Here is a 25613-nt window from a genome sequence, read left to right as displayed (position 1 = left end):
TAGGGCAAAACTGAGGTCAATTTTGAAGTTCTCTATATCTTCTCAAATAATTTTATCCTGAAAACATTAACATAGGTCTGCCTACGTGAAGTCATTTGGTTTTCCACCAGATTTCATAATATCCCCAAGTGGTTGTCTTGTGGGGCTTCTGAGAAATATCTGTGTACAAATTTCTGAGCCAAAATTAGTCAGGACTCACCTCTCCTTCCCTGGGCCAAGGCCTTCCATTCTGGGTATATTTGCTTTGATTCTGTCTCTTCTTTTGTCCTCCGTCAGCAAATTTGCACAGTAAAGGCTCACTAGGGGCTAGAAAGATAAGAAACCAATTCCACATTAGCAAATCCCCTTTACAAATAAGTGATTTTTTGAGTCACAGTAGTGCTTTGTAATACATAGCTTTTGAAGTAGTCTTGCTTCTGAAGAGATATTTGGCCCCCTTTTAGTCTCAGCTCCGTTGGCTGCTGTTCTAACTAACTAGCCTTTAAAAAGTACTGGCAGACCATAAAAGAGTATAGAAAATAATATTGAAAAAATAATCAGTGGAAGCAGAACGTGAGCTTGCCTTAGAAGTAAAGAGGCAAGTATCAACCCTTTCCAGTTATGTTAGAAATAGCCTCTGTACGTGTGGATAAACATTTCTCACTGAAAGGAGCTATGTTTTCACTGAAGAAGCTATAGGATACTATTCTGGAGAGGAATACTTAGGAGTTTTGGCTAAAAAAAAAATAGGAAAGCCATTTAACTAACTGCAAATTGCAACCAAATTAGTTCTGTCTTCTCATTAATTCTCTGTAATTTCAAAAAGGCTGGAAGTTGATCATCCACCCAAGCCTTTCATTCCAGTAAAAACCTAGTCAGAATCTCAAGAAGAGCAATTATTAGAATATTAAATGAACACATAATAAAATATAGCCAAAGGATATGATCCTAACAAAGCATGCATTGAGGGGAAATGTGGTTCTAGGCAATTTATGTAAATGTATTTCCCGAGAAAATGATGAATAGGCTTCCCCCAAGAGGTTCAGGGCTTCCCAAGACATGTCACTATGGCATGTGAATTATTTTGAGCTGAGGTCAGTGCAGGCTCTGCAGCTCAATAGAAACTTGCAGCTCAATAGAAACTTAGTTATGGAGAAGAATGAAAATTAAGAGATATTAACAGAACTAGGATTTTTTTTTTCTTTTTGCAAGCAACAACCTTCCTGTCAGAGAAAACCCGGAAGACTTAGGCTTTACTGGATAAACTAAATAATCTAGAAGACCTGACCATATATCAGAATGCAATCCCAGAATCATCACCCCTGTTTAAATGGTCCACATTTTTGGAGCACAGTAAAAAGAAATGCTCACTCACCCATCCATCCGAACGGTTAAAAATGTATAAAAGGGATGGGCTGGAGAGATAGTAGAGCAGGTAGGGTGCTTGCCTTACAGGAAGCCAATTGGGATTCGATTCCCAGCATTTCATATGATCCCCAAAGCACTGCCAAGTATAATTCCTGAATGCATAGCTAAGAATAGTCCTTGAGCATGGCTAGTTGTGACCCCCAAATTAAAAATATAATAAAATAAAATGAAATTTAAAAACAAAGCACGAAAGTATAAAAGGGAAAGATTCTGCCTTTTTCTAACATCCCCGACCATAATCTGAGAGCTTCCCTGCATTATCTTCTCTTCCATTCCCTTCTTTTAAATAAAATATTTTCTGAATTTGGTCATTCTATCTCTAGTCCCTTTCTTTTAATCTTGAATGCTTGAAGACAAGAACCTGTGCCTGCAATAACAACATGAATTTAATTGATCCAGTGATCCAGGAAGAAGACAGAGGAGTGGGGTGGGGAGTGGGTGTTCCCTTTCCTTCATACCCACCAAAAGAGATAATTTCCACTTTTAGTTTGTTATTTATGAAATAATCACATGACTATAATTGCATATCAAAAAGGAAAACGTCTTCTCCAATTATCTTATTACTGTATTAGAGGCATATTTATCAAAATATTAAAAATTACCTGTTATTCATATTTACTTAAATACAGGAATTGGTAAGTGTACATGTACCCAAATACTCACACACATGCATACTTAAATCATTCTGATGCCAGCAAGTAGACAGGGAAGGGCCCCTATGGCAATGGAATCCCTGGGAAGTAATAAAACCAATAGCTCCCAGGCTACAAAGAGCCAAAGACCCTACCTGGTGAGCAAGGCAAGGCAAGAACCAGGTAACCCTGGGTAAGGCCTAAGACTGAATTTCCTTTCCTGCAGAGAGCAATTCCTCCTTTCAACCTGAGCTATGGCTCCTGGAGAAACCTTGAGATGGGGATCAACTCCCCTGCCAAGAAGACAAAGCAGATATCAGGGGTGGCTTGACAGTCACCTCGAAGGGCTAGCAGGGTTCTGGCCCATGCCAAACAGGGGCTTATCACAGACTTGGTCATGCCTAGCCTTCCCTACTAGTCCCGGTGTGGCAGAGGCAGGCTCGGGAGAAAGTGACCTCTCTTCTCTGCTATACATAAGCCACCCGTGGGGGCCACCTACTTCAATACCAGATCCACATGTCTGAGAACACAGAAGACAGATCCACTTGTCCCCAGATCCACCCCGCAGAGGGGAGGGGTGGGAAGTGGCTGTATAATCCTTGCACTCTCTGTAACCCTGTATAATTCTTGCACTCTCTGTAACATCCTTGTCACTCTAGTATCACCAAGACAGAGTTTTCCTATTAAAATAACAAACAAACAACCCACGAATGTGAGCTTTTCTTTGTCCTATACTAAGTTAGTTCCTCTCCAGATGGGAAGTTGCTTTTACTTCTGCTTAACCAAGTACACTCTTAGTTCTTCTAACTCTTGAATCTGAGCTTCAATATTATTCAACTTTTTATTCTTAAAAATATTGAAGAGCCGGGGGCTCGAGCAATAGTACAGCGGTAGGGCATTTGCCTTGCACGTGGCCAACCTGGGCTCGATTCCCAGCATCCCATGTGGTCCCCCAAGCATCACCAGGAGTAATTCCTGAGTGCATAAGCCAGGAGTAACCCCTGTGCATCTCTGTGTGTGACCCAAAAAGAAAAAACAAACAAACAAAATATTGAAGAGCCTGGAAGTTCTTCATTGAAGGACATGGAGCAACACAGAAACCCGAAGTCACAGCCCCTGCATCCCTACCTAAAGGAAAGCAGTTTAGGTTCTCTTCCTAATGTGGACTTCAAAGCTAATAAATCTGATATTTTCTGATTAGTAAATGTGAGATCATCTGCATGATAAGAGCTGAAGGAAGGAACTCGGTTTGAAATCTTCTTTCTTTTCTTGATGTTAATAACAGGGCTTAAATCCCTCCTGTCTATAAAAGTTTTATCTTTGAGATAACCCCTTGCCAAAAAATTGAAAAAAAAAAAAAAAACCCTTGCTTGATGAGGTATTTCCCAGTTTACAGTTTGTTTAGTAAAGCCATTATATCTTTGATTTTATTCTAATATTCTAACCGTTTATATTTTTAACAAAACCTACCTTGAAGGCTATCATTATGGAAAAACAGTTTCAAGGTACTATTTTAAACACTAAGGGAAATTTTTAAAAGTCATAAAATGAGACTTACTTTATTATAGCTGAGATAGCTTTGCAAATTGTTCTTGAAAAAGTTTTAGATGCCCCATAATTTAGTCATTCCACTATTCAAAGATCATCATAAGTCATGTATGTTGGTAATGCTCTACTTACAATTATTGATGTTGCAAGTTGGAATATTGTTAGCACTTTATTTATTGCATTGGGATTTGAATCCAGGACCTCAAGTAAGCAAGGTGAATGTTCACCAGCTGTTCACACTTTATTAATCTGAATGATTATTATGTGAAAGTAGAAATAATTCCATGCTTTACTAGGTGAGTTAAAAGAGTAAAACCCAAAAACAAATTTTGAAATGCCTTGTTAAAAAGAAGAAACATTCATAAACTTATCATTGAATGTTGGGTAAGTCATTCTGATGGTGGCTTTCTAGGGATTGGATGGGGAAATATTTCATTGTAAAAATCAATGAAATATTGCTGAAAAGAAAACATTAGTAAATTTGATAAATTAAGCTTTATAAAATCTATTTTTTATTATTCTTAAATACCTGCAAGATAAAAGCCTAACTCCTAGATTAGTTGGTAGAAATGTTTTTATTTTTATTATTATTTGTTTTAGAACTTTAAAAAATTATTATTAGTGAATCACCGTGAGGTACTTACAAACTTTCATGCTTGTGTTTCATCTCTCTACCAGTGCCCATTTTCCACCACCAAGGCCAGCATCCCTCCCACCACCCCCACCCCATCCCTCCACCTCTGTGGCGGCAGGGCATTCATTTTTGTGCTCTCTCTCTCCTTCTCTCTCTCTCTCTCTCTCTCTCTCTCCTCTCTCTCTCTCTCTCTCTCTCTCCTTCTCTCTCTCTCTCTCCTCTCTCTCTCTCTCTCTCTCTCTCTCTCTCTCTCTCTCTCTCTCTCTCTCTCTCTCTCTCTCTCTCTCTCTCTCTCTCCCTCCTTTTGGGTGCTGTGGCTTGCAATAGAGGTATTAGGTGGCCATCATGTTCAGTCTACATTCAGCCTACATCTTCCACCCCAAGCGGGTCCTCCTAGCACCCTTTACTTGGTGGTCCCTTCTCTATCTGAGCTAATCTCCCCCCTCCATCTTTATGCTGTTTCATATTCCTCCACTTCTTCATGCTTTGCTTCCTGCCTGGGATTTCCTTTCTTGGCTTCAATACACACACTTCCACTTGGAAATTTTTAAAAAAAATATCCTCCAGAATACAGCTCAAATATCACCTTCTTCGTTTTTTGTTTGTTTGTTTGTTTGTGGGTTAGGGAGCATGCCAAACTGTGCTCAGGACTTACTCCTGACCCTGCACTCAGTAATCGTGCCTGGTGTGTTCTGGGGATCATATGGGGTGCGAAGGATTGAACCTGGGTCTGCTACATGCAAGGCAAGCTCCCTAACTATTGTACTATTTCTCTGACCTCCCTCAAATAAGACCTTTTTGAGGAGTCCTCTCTGACTCTATCTCACCTCATTCCAGAGTGAATTTACCCAGTGCTCACTTGGCCAGCTTTTATAGGCTGAATTTATTCATTTATGTAAAGACCTACCAAAGTAGTGATTTCCAGGCCTGAGGTAGAAAGTGATTACAAAAGAGATCCGGTTAAACATGGTAAGTGCTTGTGTGTGTATATACCCTTTGCACAAAGGGTCACATGACACTTGAAAGTGTTCCTATTCAAAGTTTGTTTGGTCAAGGACTAACATCAGGAAGCTTGTTAGAAATGGAGAATCTTTTGTTTCTCCCCAAATCCACTGAATCAAAATCTTGTTTTAAACTATATTCCTGAGTGATTTATGTGTACACTAAAGATTGAGAAGAACTGATTGATTATAACTGGCTCCCTCACTGAAGGAGGAATATATCTTAGAAGTCCAACTTGAAACTTCTGAATAATGAGATGATTTCAGGATCACAGAAATATTATATTGTCTACAATTTCCTTATTGCAGTATGACGGTGCCAATTAATTTTGTTTAGTCTCTTTTAACAGTAGTTAAAATACAGACTAAATGAAAAAGAGGCCTTTGTGGAAGTGAGATGCTGTTATAAACCACAGATTTTAATGTGCTAGAAAACATTATGGTCTATCATGTAAATGGGGAGTATTTAAAATATAATTATAACAATGCAAGGCAATAAAGTTGCCTGGTAATTATGAAGGAGTAATTACTGCCTGCTTGTTTAGAGGAGTATTTCTAGTCTTCCTAAGTTGGTATTAAACATGAACTATCCATTGTGTAAATTGATAAGATAATCTAGTAGTTTGCCAGACTTTCTGTCTTAAGCAAGCTAAAAAAGCATATATATATATATATACATATATATATTGCTTAGCAAAATTAATGCAAACATTTTGTTTTGATTTTTGTTAAAAATTTATACACATTTAGTTTTATGAGACATTAAGAATATTTGATACCATACACTACACAGGTAGATACTAACACAAAGTTCAGTTAATACATATGAAAGCAGAATAAAAAAATTTCCAATCTCAGATAGATAAATTTATAACAACAAAAGTTTATGGGGAATGAGCTTATAAAAACCTTGTGATGAAATATCACGAAGGTAGTTCTGGAAAGAAATGCTGGAAATAAGAAAAGTTTGGCATGTGGGACCCCTGCATTCAATCTCTACAACCATATAGTTTCCTAGGAACCACTGAGAGTGCCTCCCCCTCTAAATTTTCAGATGACAATGAAGAGATGAGATAAAGGAATTACAAAAATAAATATCGATAAGTTATATGAAATAAGGTAAAAATTTATGGATTTGTTTACCATAAAAATAAATTAAAAATTAAAACACATTGTGATATCAGGGTGACTTTCACATTTAATGCTTCTCAGAATAATTAATTTTTTAAATTATAATATTTGAGTTTAACTGAGCTCCAAAAATATTTCTAATGCATTCATGCATTTAACAAATATAAAGTCTTTTATATTTTTACACTATAAAGAATCTATATGGTACATGGAAGAAAACAGTAGGTAAAACCCTTCAAGACATTGAAGCTAAAGGTATCTTCAAAAATGAAACATCACAGACCAAATAAATGGTAGCAAAGATGAAAAAATGGAACAACATTAAACTAAGAAGCTTCTGCACCTCAAAAGAAATGGTGACCAAGATATAAGGAAAGCCCACGGAATGAGAAAGTGTTTACACAACACCCATCTGATAAAGGGTTAATATCAAAGCTAGATAAGGGACTGGTAGAACTCCTCAGAAAAAAAAAAAAAAAACATCCAACCTCATCAAAAAATGGGGAGAGGAAATGAACAAAAACTTCCTCAAAGAAGAAATCAAAATGGTCCAAAGGAACCATTGTAGTGAAAAAATGCTTTGTATCACTAAAAAGCAGGAGATTCAAACCAAAATAACAATGTGATATCATCTCACACCACAAAGACTGGCACACATCCAAATGAACAAGAGCAAGCAGTGCTGGTGTGGATACCGTGGAGAAAGTGTCTCTCCTTTGTTGGTGGGAATGCTGACTGGTCAACCATTTTGGGAAACAATATGGATATTTCCCTAAAAACTAGAAATTGAGTTCCCACTTGACCCAGCAATATCACTTCTGGGAATATACCATGGAGGGCCAAAACCACACAGCAGAAATGTTCATTGCAGCACTATTTGCAATAGCCAGAATCTGGAAACAACCCAAGTGCCTGAGAGCAAATGACTGGATAAAGCAGCTATAGTATATCTACACAATGGAACACTTCACTGTTGTTATGAAAAATGAAGAAATGAAATTTACTTATAAGTGGATGGACATGGAGAGTATTATGCTGAGTGAAATGAGTCAGAAGTAGAGGGGCATATATAGAGAATGACAGCATTCATTTATGGGATATAAAGAAATATATATAGTATAAGACTAATATTCAAGGACAGGGAAAACAGTGGCCAGCAGAATTGGTCAATAGTTGGTAGCTGGTAGCTTGCTATAAGAATGCCTGGGTGAAGAAGGGCAGTTAGAATAGAGAAGAGACCATATGATAATAACAGTTGGAAGTAATCATTTTGTACAGGAACTGAGTTTTGAAAGTAGGTAAAGAGATATGCTTAATAAGCTTTCAGTATGCATATTGAAAACTCTAAGACTCCAGAAGGAAAGAGAGAAAGAGAGCAAGGGCAAGAAAGAGAGAGGAGAGAGAGGAGAGAGAGAGAGAGAGAGAGAAAGAGGGAGAGAGAGAGGAAAAGTGCTGCCATAGAGGAGGTGGTCTGCAGGTCTGCATGGGGGGAAACTGGGGACTTGGTGTGGGAAATGTACACTGGTGAAGGGACAGGTGTTGGAACATTATATGACTGAAACACAATCTTGACCAACTTTGTAACTGTGTATCTCACTGTGATTCATTAAAAATATCCAATAAGAATTAAATAAAAATATAAAGTCTCAAATATACTTATTATATGACCATATTCTTCACTACCCTTGTGTTTTATATTTTCTATATTTTTGGTGGGTTATAATCTATAGAGCTCTAGATTAGCTTCCCCTGGTTCAGTCCTTGGGGTTGCTCAGGAAACCATTTGATGGAAACAGGGATTGAACCCTGTCAGGCTTCCAACATGCATAGTAGGCACACTCACCCTTTTAGATATTTCCAGAATCTTACCCTGGATATGACAGAACGGTTACAGTTACAACCAGTGAAAGGAAAACTCTAATAGACTGAAATGAATGTGCTAATAGAAAATTTGAAAGCATCTTAGTTTGTATACATCATGCCAACTTGCCAGATAACAAGGGGCACATGGGGGGAACAAGAAGACAAAGGGTAATTTATATAGGTTAAAAGATTTATGTCAATGTTTATTGAACAGAAATAGAATGAATGAGGTGGACACAATGATAGGACTTTGTTCAACTACCTTTAGACCTTAAGTTGAAAACTGCACTACTTTAGAGTAATAAATTTGAATTCCCTTTGGTTACTATACAAATTCTCCACAGTTCCAATCTTCCTATAATCTTATACTTTATCAGCATCCTTCAGTTCCTTCCATGTACAGACAGGAAGAGTTGATACATCTTTTAAAGGAAAAATAATGATCTGAAAAAAATTATTTATTTCTAGCCAACTATGTTAGAACCATGTTTTCAGTTTTTTCTGGCATTTTAAAAACACTTGTTTCTGTATTATATCAAGGAAACTTTCACAAAATCTTCTGACCCCATGCAAAATGATTTTGTCATTTTGTTTCTATATATGCTCTAACTATAATTTTATATATAAATTTATGCATATATAATGACAGATATAGATGTATGTAGCATAGATATGTACAGATTGGAATGCGCACATACATACTCATATAATACATATAGAAACAGTATGTCCTAAATTAAAACTACAAACTGATAAAAATGGCAACATCACTTGATGTTCACAGCACAAATTAATTATAAATTGAACACTACTGGTTTGAACTACGAATGTTCACTAACATGCCCTATTTTCTTGAAACTTTCAACATGAATTTATGGCATCTATAAATACAAGACAGTACTATAAATACATTTTCCTCATGTTTTGTTTATTAACATTTTCTTTTATTTGGGTTATTTAATGTAACAGTACAGTATGCAAAAAGCATTATGTTTATATTGTCAGTAAGCTGTGTCAATAGAAGTCTATTAGTAAAGTTTCTTGGATTTTTTGATTGCTTTTTGTTTTTTGTTTTGTTTTGTGGTAACACCAAGCAGTTTTCAGGGATTATACCTGCGTGTCACTCCTCGTGTTACTCAGAGGACTGTGTTTTGCTAGAGATGGAATTTGGGACTTCCAAATGCTAAACACTGCACACCTCTGAGCTGTCTCCTGACCCAACAAAGCTGGGGGAGTCAAAAGTTCTACAATGAAATTTTGGATTTGCAGAGTTATATACTCCAAACTACCTCATTTGTTTGGAACTAGAAAATCATTGCATGTAATATCAGGGCCAATTTGGACACACTTCTGTTAGGCTCCTAGCATCCTGTTTGCTGTTGAATTATGTTGTGTACACTATAATAGGTGAGATACCATTATTTGGGTAGTTTTACTTGGTAAAAATCTTTGTCCTGAATGACATTAGATTCTGTCATGTAATGCTAAAATGCATTTCATTTAAACCCTTAATTTGGTCAATAAGGAAAATAAAAGCTTAGTGAATTGCCAAACTATTTTGTGGTAACTGCTTGGCAAAGTCATACCCAAACTGTGTTTCCTGAATTTCTATTAAAATTTTCTCTCCAATTGCATGATTTCTACTTTTCTACCATCTGAGGTTTAAAAAAAAAAGAAAAAAGAAAAAGAAAAAAGGAAATAAAAAAAGAAAGAAAAGCATTTTAAGCAGGTTGTTTGTGACTGACTACATAATATCGAATGAAAAGATTGAAAATCCATTAACGTTTGATTGCAGTGGTTTTATGCCCACAGGTTAGAATCAAAACTGAAAACAAGTAACCCAAAGAGTTCTCTGATGATGATTTACACTGCCACTCTAATAACAGTTTGTTTTAACAGAATAAACAAATTACATGGGTTATATTTACAAATGTCAGACACATGTTTACCCCTATCATTTAGACTTAAATGAGCAAAGGAATCTAAACCCTAAAAGTAGAAATAAATTAAAAGTTAATAACACACTTCAAAGAAATTACAATTTGCATGGTATATTTTCAACTTTACCCATCAGTAATGGATTAATGCCTATATTTAGTTTCAAATATAATTGTCTATTACAGGAAACAGTCTGCAGGAAAGAAAAAGCCCCATGGTGGTACTAAAAGCAGGAGAACAGCTGTTTGCCAGAAACAAGACACAGAGAAATCACTTTTTGATAAATTAATATTATGGTCTAAGTAATTATTTAAATTTTACCACTATCATTTTAAATTAAAACATCATCACTTAAAATATTTTGCAACATGTCACACAATATTTCATATTGGAGGAGATTGCAATTCTGTGCACTGTTTCATGTGGATATTATTTTTAGAAGAAAAACCAAACCCATATAGGGAATATCATGATTGAGAAAGTTAACATTTCAAGTTGATGGGGAAGAAATCTATGTGTTAAAGGTTAGATATAGTTTGTTTTTGGGGGTTACAACTAAATTATCATTGGTACTGGTACTAAACAAAGAATAACAGCAGCACTTCCAAAGAGCATCAATGGATTTACTTATAACTATTTATCAAACTACAGACTAAATATATTTTTCTTTTTGGAAAGCAAAACATCATCCCAATACAAGGTTTTATGGTAAGGTATTAAAAAATTAAGAAAAACTAAAAAGCAAAAAAAAAACTGGGGGGAACTTGGAGAAGGAATTCCATTTGTACTCAGTGCAAGACTTCTTTACAACTCCCTTCTCTCCCTTGTTATTATTTTCAAGATAATAACAAATAAACAAATAAACAAATACTAATTTGTTTATCCTATCCTTGTTTTAATTCCAAAGAGGCACTACTACTCAGAATGTTGATTTTATTATTTGCTTATCTTAGTAATATTTGAGAACTTCTCTTATTAGCACATACCACCCATATGAAGTGCTGCTCAGCATAATTAGGATGTACTAGAATTTTATAAAAGTCCTTTAATAGGAACTAGCTCCATCTCAATATTACCCTAATGCATCCCCATTCTCTTTTTTATCCCTTATTGATTTGTGTGAAGTAGGAGCGGGACCTTATTCACCTTTGCCCAGCTTCCACTTCTGAGGGCTCACGAAAGTGACTGAGGCTAATAGACATTCCATTATCTGTTGATCAAAAGATTAAATGCAAACAGACAAAATATATTCTTAAGCTTTTTAAAAAATATTTATGAAACTTTAAGGTATTATGGTGAGGGTAAGACCTTGTCCTTTTCTAAAGAACAGACAGACCCATAAATTTCCGTATTTAATATAAAGAACCAGCCAATTAGAAAACAAAAAAAGGAAACTCTAATTCCTAATCCCAGGTATAACACTAATTTTATGTGAAAATCACATTAAGTGCCCTGTAAGAAATGGAGAGGGATAGATAGAGAGGAGGAAACATTAGAATAAAGAAAAAAATCTTCTGTGTATCCTCCTAAAGGAGACAGACACACATGTCCCTTCCAAACTAAACTCATTAAAAAGCAAAACAAATGCTTGTGTGCGCGCGGTGTGTGTGTGTGTGTGTGTGTGTGTGTGCATATACACACACATGTCCTTAAATGGTATTCTTAAGCAAATAGTTTCTATGCTGAGTGATTCACAAAACACAGTGAACTGAGTTAGTGGAAATAAATATAATCCCAGTTGCAAAATGAATGTTGTATATTATACTACAGGTATCAGCTAGAAAGATCAGTCAGGACAAGAATCTCACTTTCAGTTGGTGAAGGATTTAAGGGGCAATGGCTTGGGACAAGATTTTTCCATTTAAGAGTCAACGTACTGAAACTGATAATTTGAATACTGCACTCATGTAGCCTCAACCACTTACTACTTGATAATAAATAAATTTAAACCAGAAAATATTTTCCAGAGATGTTAAAGATCTTACATGCAGTGTAGCAAATAAATAGCTATGGAAAAATCATTCTGACCCATAAAATAAATAAGCAATATGACATGCTGTCTATGGAGGAGATTATTGTAAAAATAATGCATGAAATGTCTTTAAGATGTATCTATTTGTTCCGATTATAGAAACAAAGGAAGAAAGATACTTTGGGCTAGATGATGTTGGGGTAAGTTTAAATAAAGTCCAAACTATTTTGCATAGATACCAACACTTAAAATATCTTATATACAAAAGTTTATCTATATTTTTACTGCCTACATATATTCTTAAAATGCTAATTTTATCATATTAATTCCCCAGTGTTCCAATATAGGATAAAATCCAGATTCTTTTTTTTTTTCTTTTTGGGTCACACCTGGCGATGCACAGGGGTTACTTCTGGCTCATGCACTCAGGAATTACCCCTGGCCGTGCTCAGGGGACCATATGGGATACTGGGATTTGAACCCGGGTCGGCCTCGTGCAAGGCAAACGCCCTACCCGCTGTTCTATCTCTCCAGCCCCAAGTCCAGATTCTTAATACCACCACGAGTTGCTTTTCTCTTACACTTATCCTGCTTTTTTTGCTTTTTTTTTCTTTTTGGATCACACCTGGCAATGCACAGGGGTTACTCCTGGCTCTGCATTCAGGAATTACTTCTGGCGGTGCTCAGGGGACCATATGGGATGCTGGGAATCGAACCCGGGTCATCTGTGTGCAAGGCAAACGTCCTACCTCCTGTGCTATGGCTCCAGCCCTTCCATCTCTTTTTCTGTTCCCCAAGTCTCTATAGTAGTAATTTATGATCAGTTAAATTTTAATAACAAGTCCCTTACATTTATTTACTTTGTCTAGCCTAAAATTCACTGAAAGTTAACTGGAAACATAGTGCTACAAAGTAGCCATTCTATCACCCACCAAGATTGAGAAATGAATACAATAAGCACCCCATTGTAACCCTTAAGGAATTTTTTTTCTGTCCAGCAAAGCACTGTAGCACTGTTGCACTGTTGTCCTGTTGTTCCTCAAATTCCTCCAGTGCGCACCAGTAACATCTCCATTGTGAGACTTGTTACTGTTTTTGGCATATTAAATATGCCACGGGTAGCTTGCCAGGCTCTGCCGTGTGGGTGGGATACTGTAGGTAGCTTGCCTGGCTCTCAGAGAGCGACAGAGAAATAGAACGTGGTCGGCCATGTGGAAGGCAAATGCCCTACCTGCTGTGCAGATGTTAAAAATTACAAATCAAGGGGCTGGAAGGATAGCACAGCGGGTAGGGGTATGTGCCTTGCACGTGCATCCCATATGGTCCCTGAACACTGCCAGGGGTAATTCCTGAGTGCAGAGCCAGGAGTGACTCCTGTGCGTCACTGGGTGTGACCCAAAAAGAAAAAAAAAGTGTAAATTGAATAAAAGTTAATCTTTTTATGTGCCCATGAGGAATGTGCTCAGCGATGAGTCACAGCATTGTAGGGTTGCTTATGTTTTTCTTTTTCCAATGATTAAAATAATTTCTTGAGGCTAGACTCTCCAGATTATTCATTTCTGTGTTCTTAAAGTACACTTTCATTTCTGGAGCACAGTAGATTTTATATACATACTTTTTTTCACAGACACAAATAATTTCTTTCTTTTTTTCTCTCTCCTCTTTCTTTTTCCTTCCTTCTTCCTTCCTTTCTTCCTTCCTTCCTCTTCCTTTCTTCCTTCTTCTTTCTTTCCTTCCTTCTTTCTCCCTCCCTCCCTCCCTCCCTCCTCCCTCTCTCCCTTCTCCTCTTCCTTCCTTCCTTCCTTCCTTCCTTCCTTCCTTCCTTCCTTCCTTCCTTCCTTCCTTCCTTCCTTCCTTCCTTCCTTCCTTCCTTCCCTTCCTTTCCTTCCTTCCTTCCTTCCTTCCTTTCTTTCTTTCTTTCTTTCTTTCTTTCTTTCTTTCTTTTCTTTCTTTCTTTCTTTCTTTCTTTCTTTCTTTCTTTCTCTTCTTCTTTTCCTTTCTTTCTTTCTTTCTTCCTTACTCTCCTTTCTTTCTTTTCTTTCTTTCTCTCCTTACTCTCCTTTCTTTCTTTCTTTCTTTCTTTCTTTCTTTCTTTCTTTCTTTCTTTCTTTCTTTCTTCCTTCCTTCCTTCCTTCCTTCCTTCCCTTCCTTCCTTCCTTCCTTCCTTCCTTCCTTCCTTCCTTCCCTTCCTTCCTTCCTTCCTTCCTTCCTTTCTACCTTTCTTTCTTTCTATTTTTCCTTTCTACCTACCTTTGTTTCTACCTTTCTTTCTGTCCTTTTTTTTTCTCTCTCTCTCTTTTGTACCATCCCTGACTGTGCTCAGGGATCATACCTGGAGGGCTCAAGAACAATATGGCTTGCTGAGGGTAGAACTTGGGTTGGCTGCATACAAGACAAGTGTCTACCCACTGTACTATCTCTCTAATCCCAACAATTTTAGCAAATCTACCCCTTTTATTCTGCTAAGCAATAAGACAACTGAACACAGTTCTATTGTTTGAAAACAAAGAACATTCTTTTGAAGGTTCTCTGTATCACCTGAATGAGCCAGATAAACCCAAGACTGCACTTTAATCCAGTCTGCGAGTGAAATCTGTCAAATTTACATAACATGTCTATACAATAGAAGTCTTTAAATTTTGTGATCATTTACTTCATGTTTAATAAGTCTATAAATAAAGTTTACTCCACTAAAGCAGGCACTGGAAGCCTTTTTCTTGTCTCCCAAAGGCCACACTTTTAAGCTAACCCCATTTTGGGATTTTTTTCTAATAATTGAAGTGTTGAAACATATTCATTTTTACTTGAAATGAAACAAATCAAGAAAAACTTTATATTGAATACAGTATATATTTCCAAGCTAAAAAACTCACATCTAAAATAGATAGAAAAAAGTACAGAGTATGGGAGAAATTGTCTGCCATAGAGGCAGGGGGAGGGTTGGGAAGTGGGAGGGATACTGGGGATATTGGTGATGGAAAATGTGCACTGGTGGAGGGATGGGTGTTCGATCATTATATAACTGAAACTCAAACATGAAAGCTGTGTAACTGTATCTCCTGGTGTTTCAATTAAAAATTAAAAATAAAATAAAATAGGTAGAGGCAATTACCAATAAGGAACCAAAAATTTTATGAAGATAAATGCATATTTGATATTATTCTTAATAATTGAGGATACTTTGAGATGTGATTTATAGCACCCTTTTGCTGAGAATGAGTTTTATTGATTTATTGTAAAATTTTGGACCTACCACTTAAAATTTCTGAAGTTACTTATAAATTGTTACTGTCCTAGTTGTAATGCCACATGACATTTTATTCAGTATTTAATTACAAACCTGATATATAGTAACATCTCACATATATATTTGCTGAATTATTGAATGTTCCGCAGTAATTATATGACCATTACATAAACCAGCAAGGGGAAAGCTTTTATGAACTACGAATCTCACAAAACCAGTGTTTGGCATTATTAATATTATTGGACACATAGAAAAAGTATTACTTTTCAAACCATTTTCCTAGAACTGTGCTTCACATTTTTATTGCCACCATAAGAATAGTACAATCAATTGGAAATAGATGCAGTTCTAAAACTCAGCAGGCATCACAGTGATGAATTTCAGAAGTGATGAGAGTTCAAAGGTTCTATTTTAGACTATAAAACTTAAAGTGCTAAGAAGGAAACCTTTCTTTTTCTTTGTAAGGATTATGATCTGTATCACCAGGGCTGACTTTGTGAAAGGACCGAAGTATGTTACATTACTATAAAATACTCTGCGTTGCTTCACTTTTCCGCTATAGGAGATCCTGTCAAATTTGCCCAATAAAATAAATGAAGAACAGCTTGCCATTCTTTAGTTTTGCCATTTTGGATGCTCTTAGGGAAAGCTAGCTAATATTGAACTAACCCTTGTCTTTCTCTCTTTATATGAATGGAATGAAATAATATTTTCATAAACTTGGTGAACAGTTTCTGTCTTGGTGTTAGGTATATCACAGTGTATTCTTATTGTTCTAATGGCCTTAGTAAAATGATAAAACTCAAAGTAGTATTTTTTAAATAAAGTTAATCCACATAATGGAGATAAAAAGTTGGGGCTGCAGTGATAGCACAGTGCAAAGGGCATTTGCCTTGCACGTGGCCAACCGGGGTTCGATTCCCAGCATCCCATATGGTCCCCTGAGCACCGCCAGGCTTGATTCCTGAGTGCAAAGCCAGGAATAACCCCTGTGCATCACCAGGTGTGACCCAAAAAAGAAAAACAAAAAACAAACAAAAAAAAGTTAAGAAACTGGGAATTGAGCAGCTCCTTATCTAATATTTTAAAACCTTTAGAGGACTCCAGAACCCAATTGCTCTCCACAGGCTCAGATGAGCCTCACCTACTAGGAAAACTGCAGAAAAACCTAGGTACGTGGGAGCCGTGACTGATATCTCCAAACTTGCTTGGAACGGGACTAGGCTTCCTCCCCACCACAGCTCCTCAGTTTTTCCAGTAGCTTGGCAGTTCACACCCTCAAACAGCCTCCAGCACCATATTATATCATCAATGGCCAAGATCCAGAGACTACAAAATAAAACTCCTGGAACAGAGTGACACAGAATGTCCTGGGTGCATGGCTGCAAATGCAATGGCTCAACCTCATATTCTAACTCACTGATGTACCAAAAGTAGCACACATTTGTTTGGGTTTAACATACATGCTTGTAATCTCTTATACAAAAGCTTAAATGTCTCCAGAATGAAATAAAATAATCTTTATACACTTTCCTCTTATGGTGGTGTGATTAGTATTTGAATATTATCTGTGACGAAATATCGTGAACAACTTTATAAAAATAATATTAAATTAAAAAAAGACCTCTAAAGGGATCACCAACTATAATGTAGTCGAAGGCCATGTGGGAGAAGGGAGTTGCGGGCTGAATGAGGGCTTGAGACTGAGCACAGTGGCCACTCAACACCTTTATTGCAAACCACAATAGCTAATTAGAGGGAGAGAACAGAAGGGAATGCCCTGCCACAGTGACAGGGTGGGGTGGGGGGAGATGGGATTGGGGAGGATGGGAGGGATGCTGGGTTTACTGGTGGTGGAGTATGGGCACTGGTGAAGGGATGGGTTCCCGAACTTTGTATGGGGGAAGCATAAGCACAGATGTGTATAAATCCGTAACTGTACCCTCATGGTGATTCAGTAATTAAAAATAAATAAATTTATTTAAAAAAAAAGACCTCTAGAGGAATTGAAAGAGGCCTTATGTCTAGAATATGTCATATGATTATACACATGGGAAGTTGTTTCTAAGTAGAATGTCATTTCTAAACTCAAAGTCATCTGGCTTTCATATTAAAAGTTGGTGTTAAGAAATGATTTTAGATGATCAGGATGGAGTATCAGTGCATACATAAAAATATATACATATATATTTAATGAGAAGAGACGTGGAGAATTGTTTGTTAGGTATGAAAGTTGAAAGAAAATTGCAATGTAAGATTTAATATGAATTGCACATTTTGAGTAACATGACTTTATGTAAGGTGATTTACTCACCATTTTTTAAATGAATTTATTTTGGGGCTTTTCAAGTGTTTTCCCAAAGATTGCAGGTCCTCACCTATGATTCTTGGGCAACTGCACTAGCGATGCAAGGGCCTGAAGATGCTCATGCCCTCTAGTGTCAGGGATTTCCTGGGCTACCCTGAAGCAGGAAAGCACGAGGGTTTTCCAGGGCTACAGAGATGATGCTCAGAGGATCATGGGAATCAAACACAGACTGGGTGTTACTAGTATATTATCTCCCTAGCTGGTATACTATAAAAAAAAGTGTCCCAGTCACTGTTTGTTTTTTTAATTGCAGCTTGTGAGAGTTTATGCTAATTTGATATTAGTATATAATCACAATGATTTTTCAAAAATTATTTTCAGTTTAAGACAATTGTTCTAATATCCACAGTGAAAATTCAGAATCAGGATTTAATTCTCAGTCTTTGATATTCTATAGCTCATTTCATATTACTCTTTGTTTTCATATTACTTTTGTTACCAAATTATCTCCTCCTTTTTACTTTTCATAAACTATAATAATTACTATTTTTTCCAGACACTGAGAGGACATGAAGGACATTTGTGCATTCACCAATTACTTGTTCAGCACCTATTACATGTCAGGCTTTAACCTAGGTCCTGCAGACCTAGACTAAGGAATTATAGAGAAAGATCACAGTATCACAGAGAATACAGTGCAGTAAAATAGAGACAGAGTAAACAACCAAATCCTTAATTTGTGGTAAGTGCTAAAACTCAAATGATCCAAAAGGGATGAAGTGTGAAAGAGGAGAGAGTAACTGTTTAGATATAATAATCTGAAAGATCTAGACTTAGACTCCATGAAATGGAGAGAAAAGATTTGGAAATACGTGGACAAAGAGCGTTGCCAGAAAAGGAACTGAGAACAGGTTCCCTGGGACCGTGGGTGTGTGGCTCTTTGGAAACATGACAGTGATGTCATTAGGAACCCATGTGGGGAGAGAGAGACTGAAGACAGAGGAAAGTAAAGGACTATAAGGCTTCTCATCTTGAATCCTTTATGTAGAATAAGGGGGGATTTGTGAGAGCAAAGGATTACCAAAGGGTAGATGCTCATCCTAAAACAAAACTCAAGCTTCAGGACATGCATATTTCTTATATATGCAGAGACTTTCGCTGCCAAACCTAAAGACTTAGTTTTTGTTTCTTTTCCCTTTTTCTTTTTTGAGACAGCCATTCCACTTGGAAATAAATGTTTTTATATTTAGATAAGAGTGTTGGAGGAGAGGTTATCTAAACTATTCTAGAAGTCACTGAAAGTCATCCTTATTTTATCTCACTCCCAATTCTCCAGTGACAGAGGGAAGGGAGGATACAATTTTCCTTTAGCAAGGCTCAAAGTAGATGAAAAAGTAGCAATAAAATAATCTCAAAGGAAACAGTGTTGCAATAGAAGAGCGGACAGAAATGGGAAAATAAAACAGCTTCCTTCGTGGACTTTCATTCTTGGACCAGTGAATACTAACCAAGAAAGTAGATCAAATATTTGATTTTCTAGATGATTATGTAACATGAATAAAACTAGTTTCCTTCATAATCTAGTCTCAAGTGCAAAGAAAAACAATTAAAGTCATTTAATAGCAATCAAAGCTATTTTTTAAAAATCTCATGTTTTCAAAGTTTTTTTCTGAGCAATCCATGTGTCCTAGGATTTTCAATATTCAGATTTCTATCTTTATACCCTTCTTCTATCATCTAGGATTTAATCTTATTTTTTTGCAGTACTTTTCCAAAATAGGATATTGCAGTCTGTCCCAGCTTCTTCCAAATCTTTAGATTTGCCTACCCATTATCTTTAGCAGAACAATGACAAGAAGGAGGAGAAGGAGGGGGAAAAAGACTGAAAATACTGAGGCACTCAGTATTTTTTCCCTCAAGTAATTAGTATGTTTATCAATTATCCCTGCTGTCACTTGAGTTGCTACTTCTAGATTCTTGAATTACATGAAATTTTTAATATTCTATTAAATAATTGGGATTCACTCAATAACAACTCTCTTGTCAAAATAGAAATGCATTATAAATTGTTGCTTTTTGCTCTTAAAATATTTTAATATAAATGCATGTTTGTTATGGGGGTTGGTGGTTTTTTCTTTTCTTTCTAATATAATTGGAACTTCCCAAGTTCTATAATAATATATCAATGTCACATACAAACATCTGAATTTGAAAAAAAATCCGAAGTATTACCTGATTAACGCAAACATCATAAAGATAACCACATAAGTGGCTTGCTTTTAAATGTGGACCATATACTTACATAGCTCCACATAAACATATTTAATTAGTAGCAAGGCTGGAAGAAATTTTAGGAGCTGTGTGTGTGAATGCATGCATGTGTGAAAAAATCATTTTTACAAAGGAATAAATAAGTATATTTCACATCTATGTAAATCTTTATTATTAAATGAAAAGATGCCAAATTGTCAAATTATATCCAGAGGGCTGCAAATATGTTTCTAAAACCCCAAACATCTGATGTATTTTCTGCACAAATAAAAATGATTCCTGTTATACTCAAAGGAGTAAATCCCATCACTCACAATGTGAAAATGAAAAATGTTGCAAAATTATGGCATTTCCCCTCTACTCACCACCTAGATTTCAGATTAGTATCATGCATTTTTGTGCTTTAGGATTAGTGAAATAAAACGTCTTAAGCATTTACTTTTAAAAAAGCACCAAAATTACTCAAGTATCATTATGTGTCTCTTCATTTAAATTTTATTTAAACATAACTTCTTTATAGAAAATTTCAAACACTGAGTAGAGAAACTAGTATACTGAATCCTCAGATTCCTTTTGCAGAATTTCAATAATTATTCATAGTATACCATGATTGCTGTATTGAATTACTACTAACAGCCCCCTGTCCCCTTTTTGACATGATGCATATTTAGGTAATTCACAGAACATGTGCAGGCATTCACCTGGAAGTCTTAGATTAGTCTTAGGGCCCTAGACTTTCTTTAGAATTTCTTGTCAGACTTTCCAAGTTCAACTATTATTAACATAATAACCCATGTGTTCATCTCATGAGTTACAGTGATAGTAATGTGGGTGTATACTTGCCTTGCAAGCTGCTGACCCAGACCTATGTCCGATCCCGAGCACTCCATATAGCTCCTGAGTCCTGTCAGTATTGAAATCTGAGTGCAGAGCCAGGAGTATGCTTGTAACCCAGAGAGCTGGCCTGGTGTGACCCAAAACCATAATATCCCAAAGTCAGAATTTATAGTAATCTTTACACTAATTTAAAGCACTTTGTAATACTATTCATAAACTTCATAACAATATTCATAGAAAAGTCAAAGGAGACATCTATGAAATATGAATTGTATCAGAGTAGGACAGTACTGAAACAGTGAGCGATGACATAGTCCATAAAGTAGGGGTGTGAAAAAATTATGCACAATGTAGAAAGGTCTCTCTCTGTCTCTCTGCAGTCTAAGTCCTACACAGTTGCATTTTGGGAAAAGACATTTTGTTGATCTATCCTTTTCTCCCTCCTTTTACTCCCACTATCAGCAGCTTGATTTATTGTTGATTTAGGGAGAGATCGAGAAAAAGGTGAGTACAGAGTTGACTTGGTGCTCTCGTTTCAACAGGTGCCCTATTGCTGCACACGTTATGAAAGGAATTCCTTTAAGGTATGGCATGGACTCATCATATTGTATTTAAATCAAGCTACACTTAGGACATTGCTGCTGGTAAATTACACTGGTGGAGGGATGAGTGTTAGAACATCGTATGACTAAGACCGGATCATAAACAGTTTTGTAATGCTCTATCCCACAGTGATTCAATAAATATATTTAAAATAAATAAATAAAATAAGCTACAATGGCCCAGATTTAATTCCTATGCTGGAATTGACAGAATTATTAGTCCGATTATGGGGAAAAAAAACACCTTTTTTAATGAGCCACTAATACCTCACTTTACTAGCATTATGACACTGGCACAAGATTTAATATAGAAAATTATAGATCTTGGCACAGGGCAATTTTAATCTTAGCCCATAATAACAGGTCTTGAGTTGCCAAAGGCAAGGGCATTGTGTGCTAAAATGGGAAGTCTGATCCTCAGATAAAAAGTCATCTGCACAGAAAATGATTCTAGAACTTGCAGGAGGTACTTGTACACAAACATGAATATGATTATTTGTCTGCTCAAGGAGGATCTTGTACTGTCTCTCTTAGGTCAGGACATTATATTCCTGCTCAGTATAAACTATTTTTTTAAGAAGAGATAAAAGGCAGGTTAAATTCATCATCCTAAATGGTTTCACCTATTTATCACACCAAAACAAGACTGTATCAGGGCAAAACTTCCCTGAAAGGACACATGCATTTAATCTGTGTGACTTGTTATCATGAACATCAAATGGAGTGGCCTCTCCTATCTTTCCGGTCTTTCTCACGCTGCATCAGATGACATGGAAGTGGGCAGTTACAGCAAACCATTTAATTGACTAAAAATTCCATTCTAATATTCACTTTCATTAGGGGAAACAGTAGAACATCATTCTTTTAAAATGAGAATGTTATTATGAGTGAAAACTACTCATTCTTCCTGGCTAATCAATTTATATGGGCCCCCAATGAATGCTCACTTGAAAAGAAATGTTATGGTTTGGGCCCTCAAGTAAAATGTATTTCCCTGGATTAATAATCTATCTTTAAATCTATCTTTAATCTATCTTTAAAACTCCATCAGCTATTTCCTTCGAGGCCTTTTATGAATTTCTAAACTGAGTTAAAATTTAAACTTTCTTGCAACAGAGCACAACAATAGAACGTTATCATTTATCTCATTACCAAATTGCATTCATAATAGATATCCAAAAATAAGTACAATTCTAAATTAACATAGATTGAAAAGAGACAATTTGCATTAAAAAGCAGACATCTAAGAGGCATCTTAAACATTACAAGTCCAAAGTATGACTCTTTTTATCCCATAAATGGGATTTATTTTCCCAGTGTTCTTTAGTTAGATCCACCCAACTGCTTAATCCCCCAAATCTATGACAACTCATCCTTTCTCTCCACACCACTATCTATACTTTCAAATTATAGCCCAAATCCTTCCATTGTTTATATATTTTTTAACCAAACTAATTTGTTTTAAACTACCACCAGCTCTTTATGGGGTATTCTTGAAATAAATATGGCCCCTTATTATTAGTTTTCCATACACTGTTCAGTTGGTTAATTTTCAAAAGAAAATATCAGGTTGTTTCTCTCCTTTAAAATATCTGAGTCTCAAAAAAATAAATAAATAAAATATCTGAGTCTCTCATCACACAAAAATATCCAACTCCTTTGGTAGATAAAATGTTTTACTTTCTTTGCACTGTGGTCATATTTTTGTTCATTCTGCCAATTGTTTACTCTGTTCTAATTACATCTGATGAGCCAAGGTCAATCTTTTTAGGAGATTTTTTAACTTGGAATTCTGCCAGGTGGAGTCTTCCCCCAAACCCCTTTCAGCTAAAATGCTGCTACTCCAGAGAGGCTATATTTGACCACATAAATGGAAATGTTCATGAATCTTTACCAAAGTTTCCTAACCTAGAGAATTCCTAGAAATCAACATGATCTACAGTCACACAACTTATTTATATTTGCTTAATTATTTCCAATTAGCTTGCTTAATCATTTCCTGTTATCCTCTTCATTGCCCAGAATTCAATGCAATAAGCAAAAATCTTGCTTCCCCCCCGTTTTGCTTATTCAGCTTTTAGAATGCAGAAATATATAATAAACAAGAGTTCAAAAAAAGAAGCAAAGAATAAAATAAAGAAAAGGAAAAAACAATTAAAAAAGGATTAAAAATAATAAAAAATAACAAACAGGAGTTGAGTGAATGATTAGCAATTAAATGTATTTGCCACATGGAAAGGCCAATATTTTATTAGTTAAAAATGCTCAAATGAACTGGTGAAGGGATGGGTATTCGAGCATTGTATAACTGAGATTTAAACCTGAAAACTTTGTAACTTTGTAACTTTCCACAATAAAAAATTTAAAAATTAAAAAAAATTAAAAAAAATTAAAAAATTAAAAAAATGCTCAAATGAGATAAATAAATGGGACTATCTCAAACTAAGAAGCTTCTGCACCTCAAAAGAAACAGTGACCAAAATACAAAGACAATCTACAGAATGGAAAAGGATATTTACGCATTACCCATCTGATAAAGGGTTGATAACAAGGATATACAATGCACTGGCTGAACTCCATAACAAGAAAACTGCTAACCCGATCAAAAAAATGGGGTGATGAAATGAATAGAAACTTTCCCAAAGAAGAAATCTGAATGGCTGAGAGGCACATGAGAAAATGTTCAACATCACTAATCATCAGGGAGATGCAGATCAAAACAACAATGAGATATCATCTCACACCACAGAGACTGGCCCACATCCCAAAAAACAAAAGCAACCGGTGTTGGCGTGGATGTGGGGAGAAAGGGACTCTCCTTCACTGCTGGTGGAAATGCTGACTGGTTCAGTCCTTTTGGAAAACAATGTGGACGATTCTCAAAAAGTTAGAAATTGAGCTTCCATTTGACCCAGCAACACCACTCCTGGGAATATATCCCGGAGAGGCAAAAAGGTATAGTAGAGATGACATCTACATTTCTATGTTCATTGCCGCACTGTTTATAATAGCCACAATATGGAAAAAACCAGAGTGCCCAAAAACAGATGACTGGCTAAAGAAACTCTGGTATATCTACACAATGGAATACTATGTAGCTGTCAGAAAACATGAAATCATGAAATTTGCATATAAGTGGATCAACATGGAAAGTATCATGCTGAGTGAAATGAGTCAGAAAGAAAGAGACAGACATAGAAAGATTGCACTCATGTGGAATATAAAGTAGCTGAGAGGTACAAGCTTACAATGTTGCAATCTCTGGACTTAGTTACTAAAATACAGAAATCCAAAACCTTGCAGCTGCTAGTGTGGCCTCTCGACCTCATATCTCTTCATTTTCAGCAATGGAAAACAAATTATCAAATGCTTTCTTTTCAGCAGGTCGACTTTAGAGGGAAGAAACTCCAAATCCATAATAGTGAGTTTTTTGTTAAAATATTGAATGTAGTCAAAGTAAAGTGAAAGTAAAGCAAAATTTACCAGTTACACATGTGGGGTGGGGGGCTGGGGAGGTGGGGGGGTGGGGGAGGTATACTGTGATTCTTGGTGGTAGAATATGTGCACTGGTGAAGGGATGGGTGTTCGAGCATTGTATAACTGACACTTAAACCTGAAAGCTTTGTAACTTTCCACATGGTGATTCAATAAAAGAATAAATTAATAAAAAAATGCTCAAATTAATCAAGAAATATTAGCACTTTTAAAGATGTACACATGAAGTTGGTTTTAAAACAAAGAGATAACAAGAATGTATCATAGCACTTGAAAGATAGTTCCTGGGTTAAGGTGTGTGCTTTGCAGACTGGTTTGATTCCCATACTACATCGATCCCATCTATCCCATCTACTGTGACAACTAAAACATTTTGTTCTTTTTGTTTAGTTTTGGGGCCAGATCTTGTGGTTTTTAGGTATTTAGGTGGTATTTAGACCTGGCTTCGTGCTCAGGGATCATTTCTGGAGTTCATATACAGTGGGTCCATACACAGTGCTGGGAATCAAATTGGGATCAATCACATGCAAAACAAGCACCTTTGCTCTGTACTACCTCTTCAGATCAACATTGATTCTTCATACTCCAACATACATAAGGTCAACCAAAGCAGATTTAATTTGTTTTCCATTAAAAAAGGGACAAAAATGTTGTCAATGTCCATAAGTTTTATAAATTCTTCATCATAGCAAAATGATTTTGGTCAAATATTATAAACAATGAACTC

At 36.1% G+C, this 25613-nt stretch overlaps 1 protein-coding gene across 8 annotated transcripts in view; it reads right to left on the bottom strand.

Moving 5' to 3' along the window:
• The window catches only part of RBMS3 (RNA binding motif single stranded interacting protein 3), an 803180-nt gene that overhangs the window by 171390 nt on the left and 606177 nt on the right, over positions 1–25613 (bottom strand). For all 8 annotated transcript variants that reach the window (XM_055135539.1, XM_055135543.1, XM_055135544.1 and 5 more), the window contains exon 7: positions 200–306. In XM_055135539.1, the coding sequence (XP_054991514.1) occupies positions 200–306 (107 nt within the window). The remainder of the gene's footprint in view (positions 1–199; positions 307–25613) is intronic.

This window comes from Sorex araneus, chromosome 4 (assembly GCF_027595985.1).
Source record: "Sorex araneus isolate mSorAra2 chromosome 4, mSorAra2.pri, whole genome shotgun sequence".
NCBI classification, from domain to species: domain Eukaryota; kingdom Metazoa; phylum Chordata; class Mammalia; order Eulipotyphla; family Soricidae; genus Sorex; species Sorex araneus.
The sequence above is the reverse complement of the archived record's forward strand: the minus strand, read 5'-3'. Positions and strand labels throughout refer to the sequence as shown.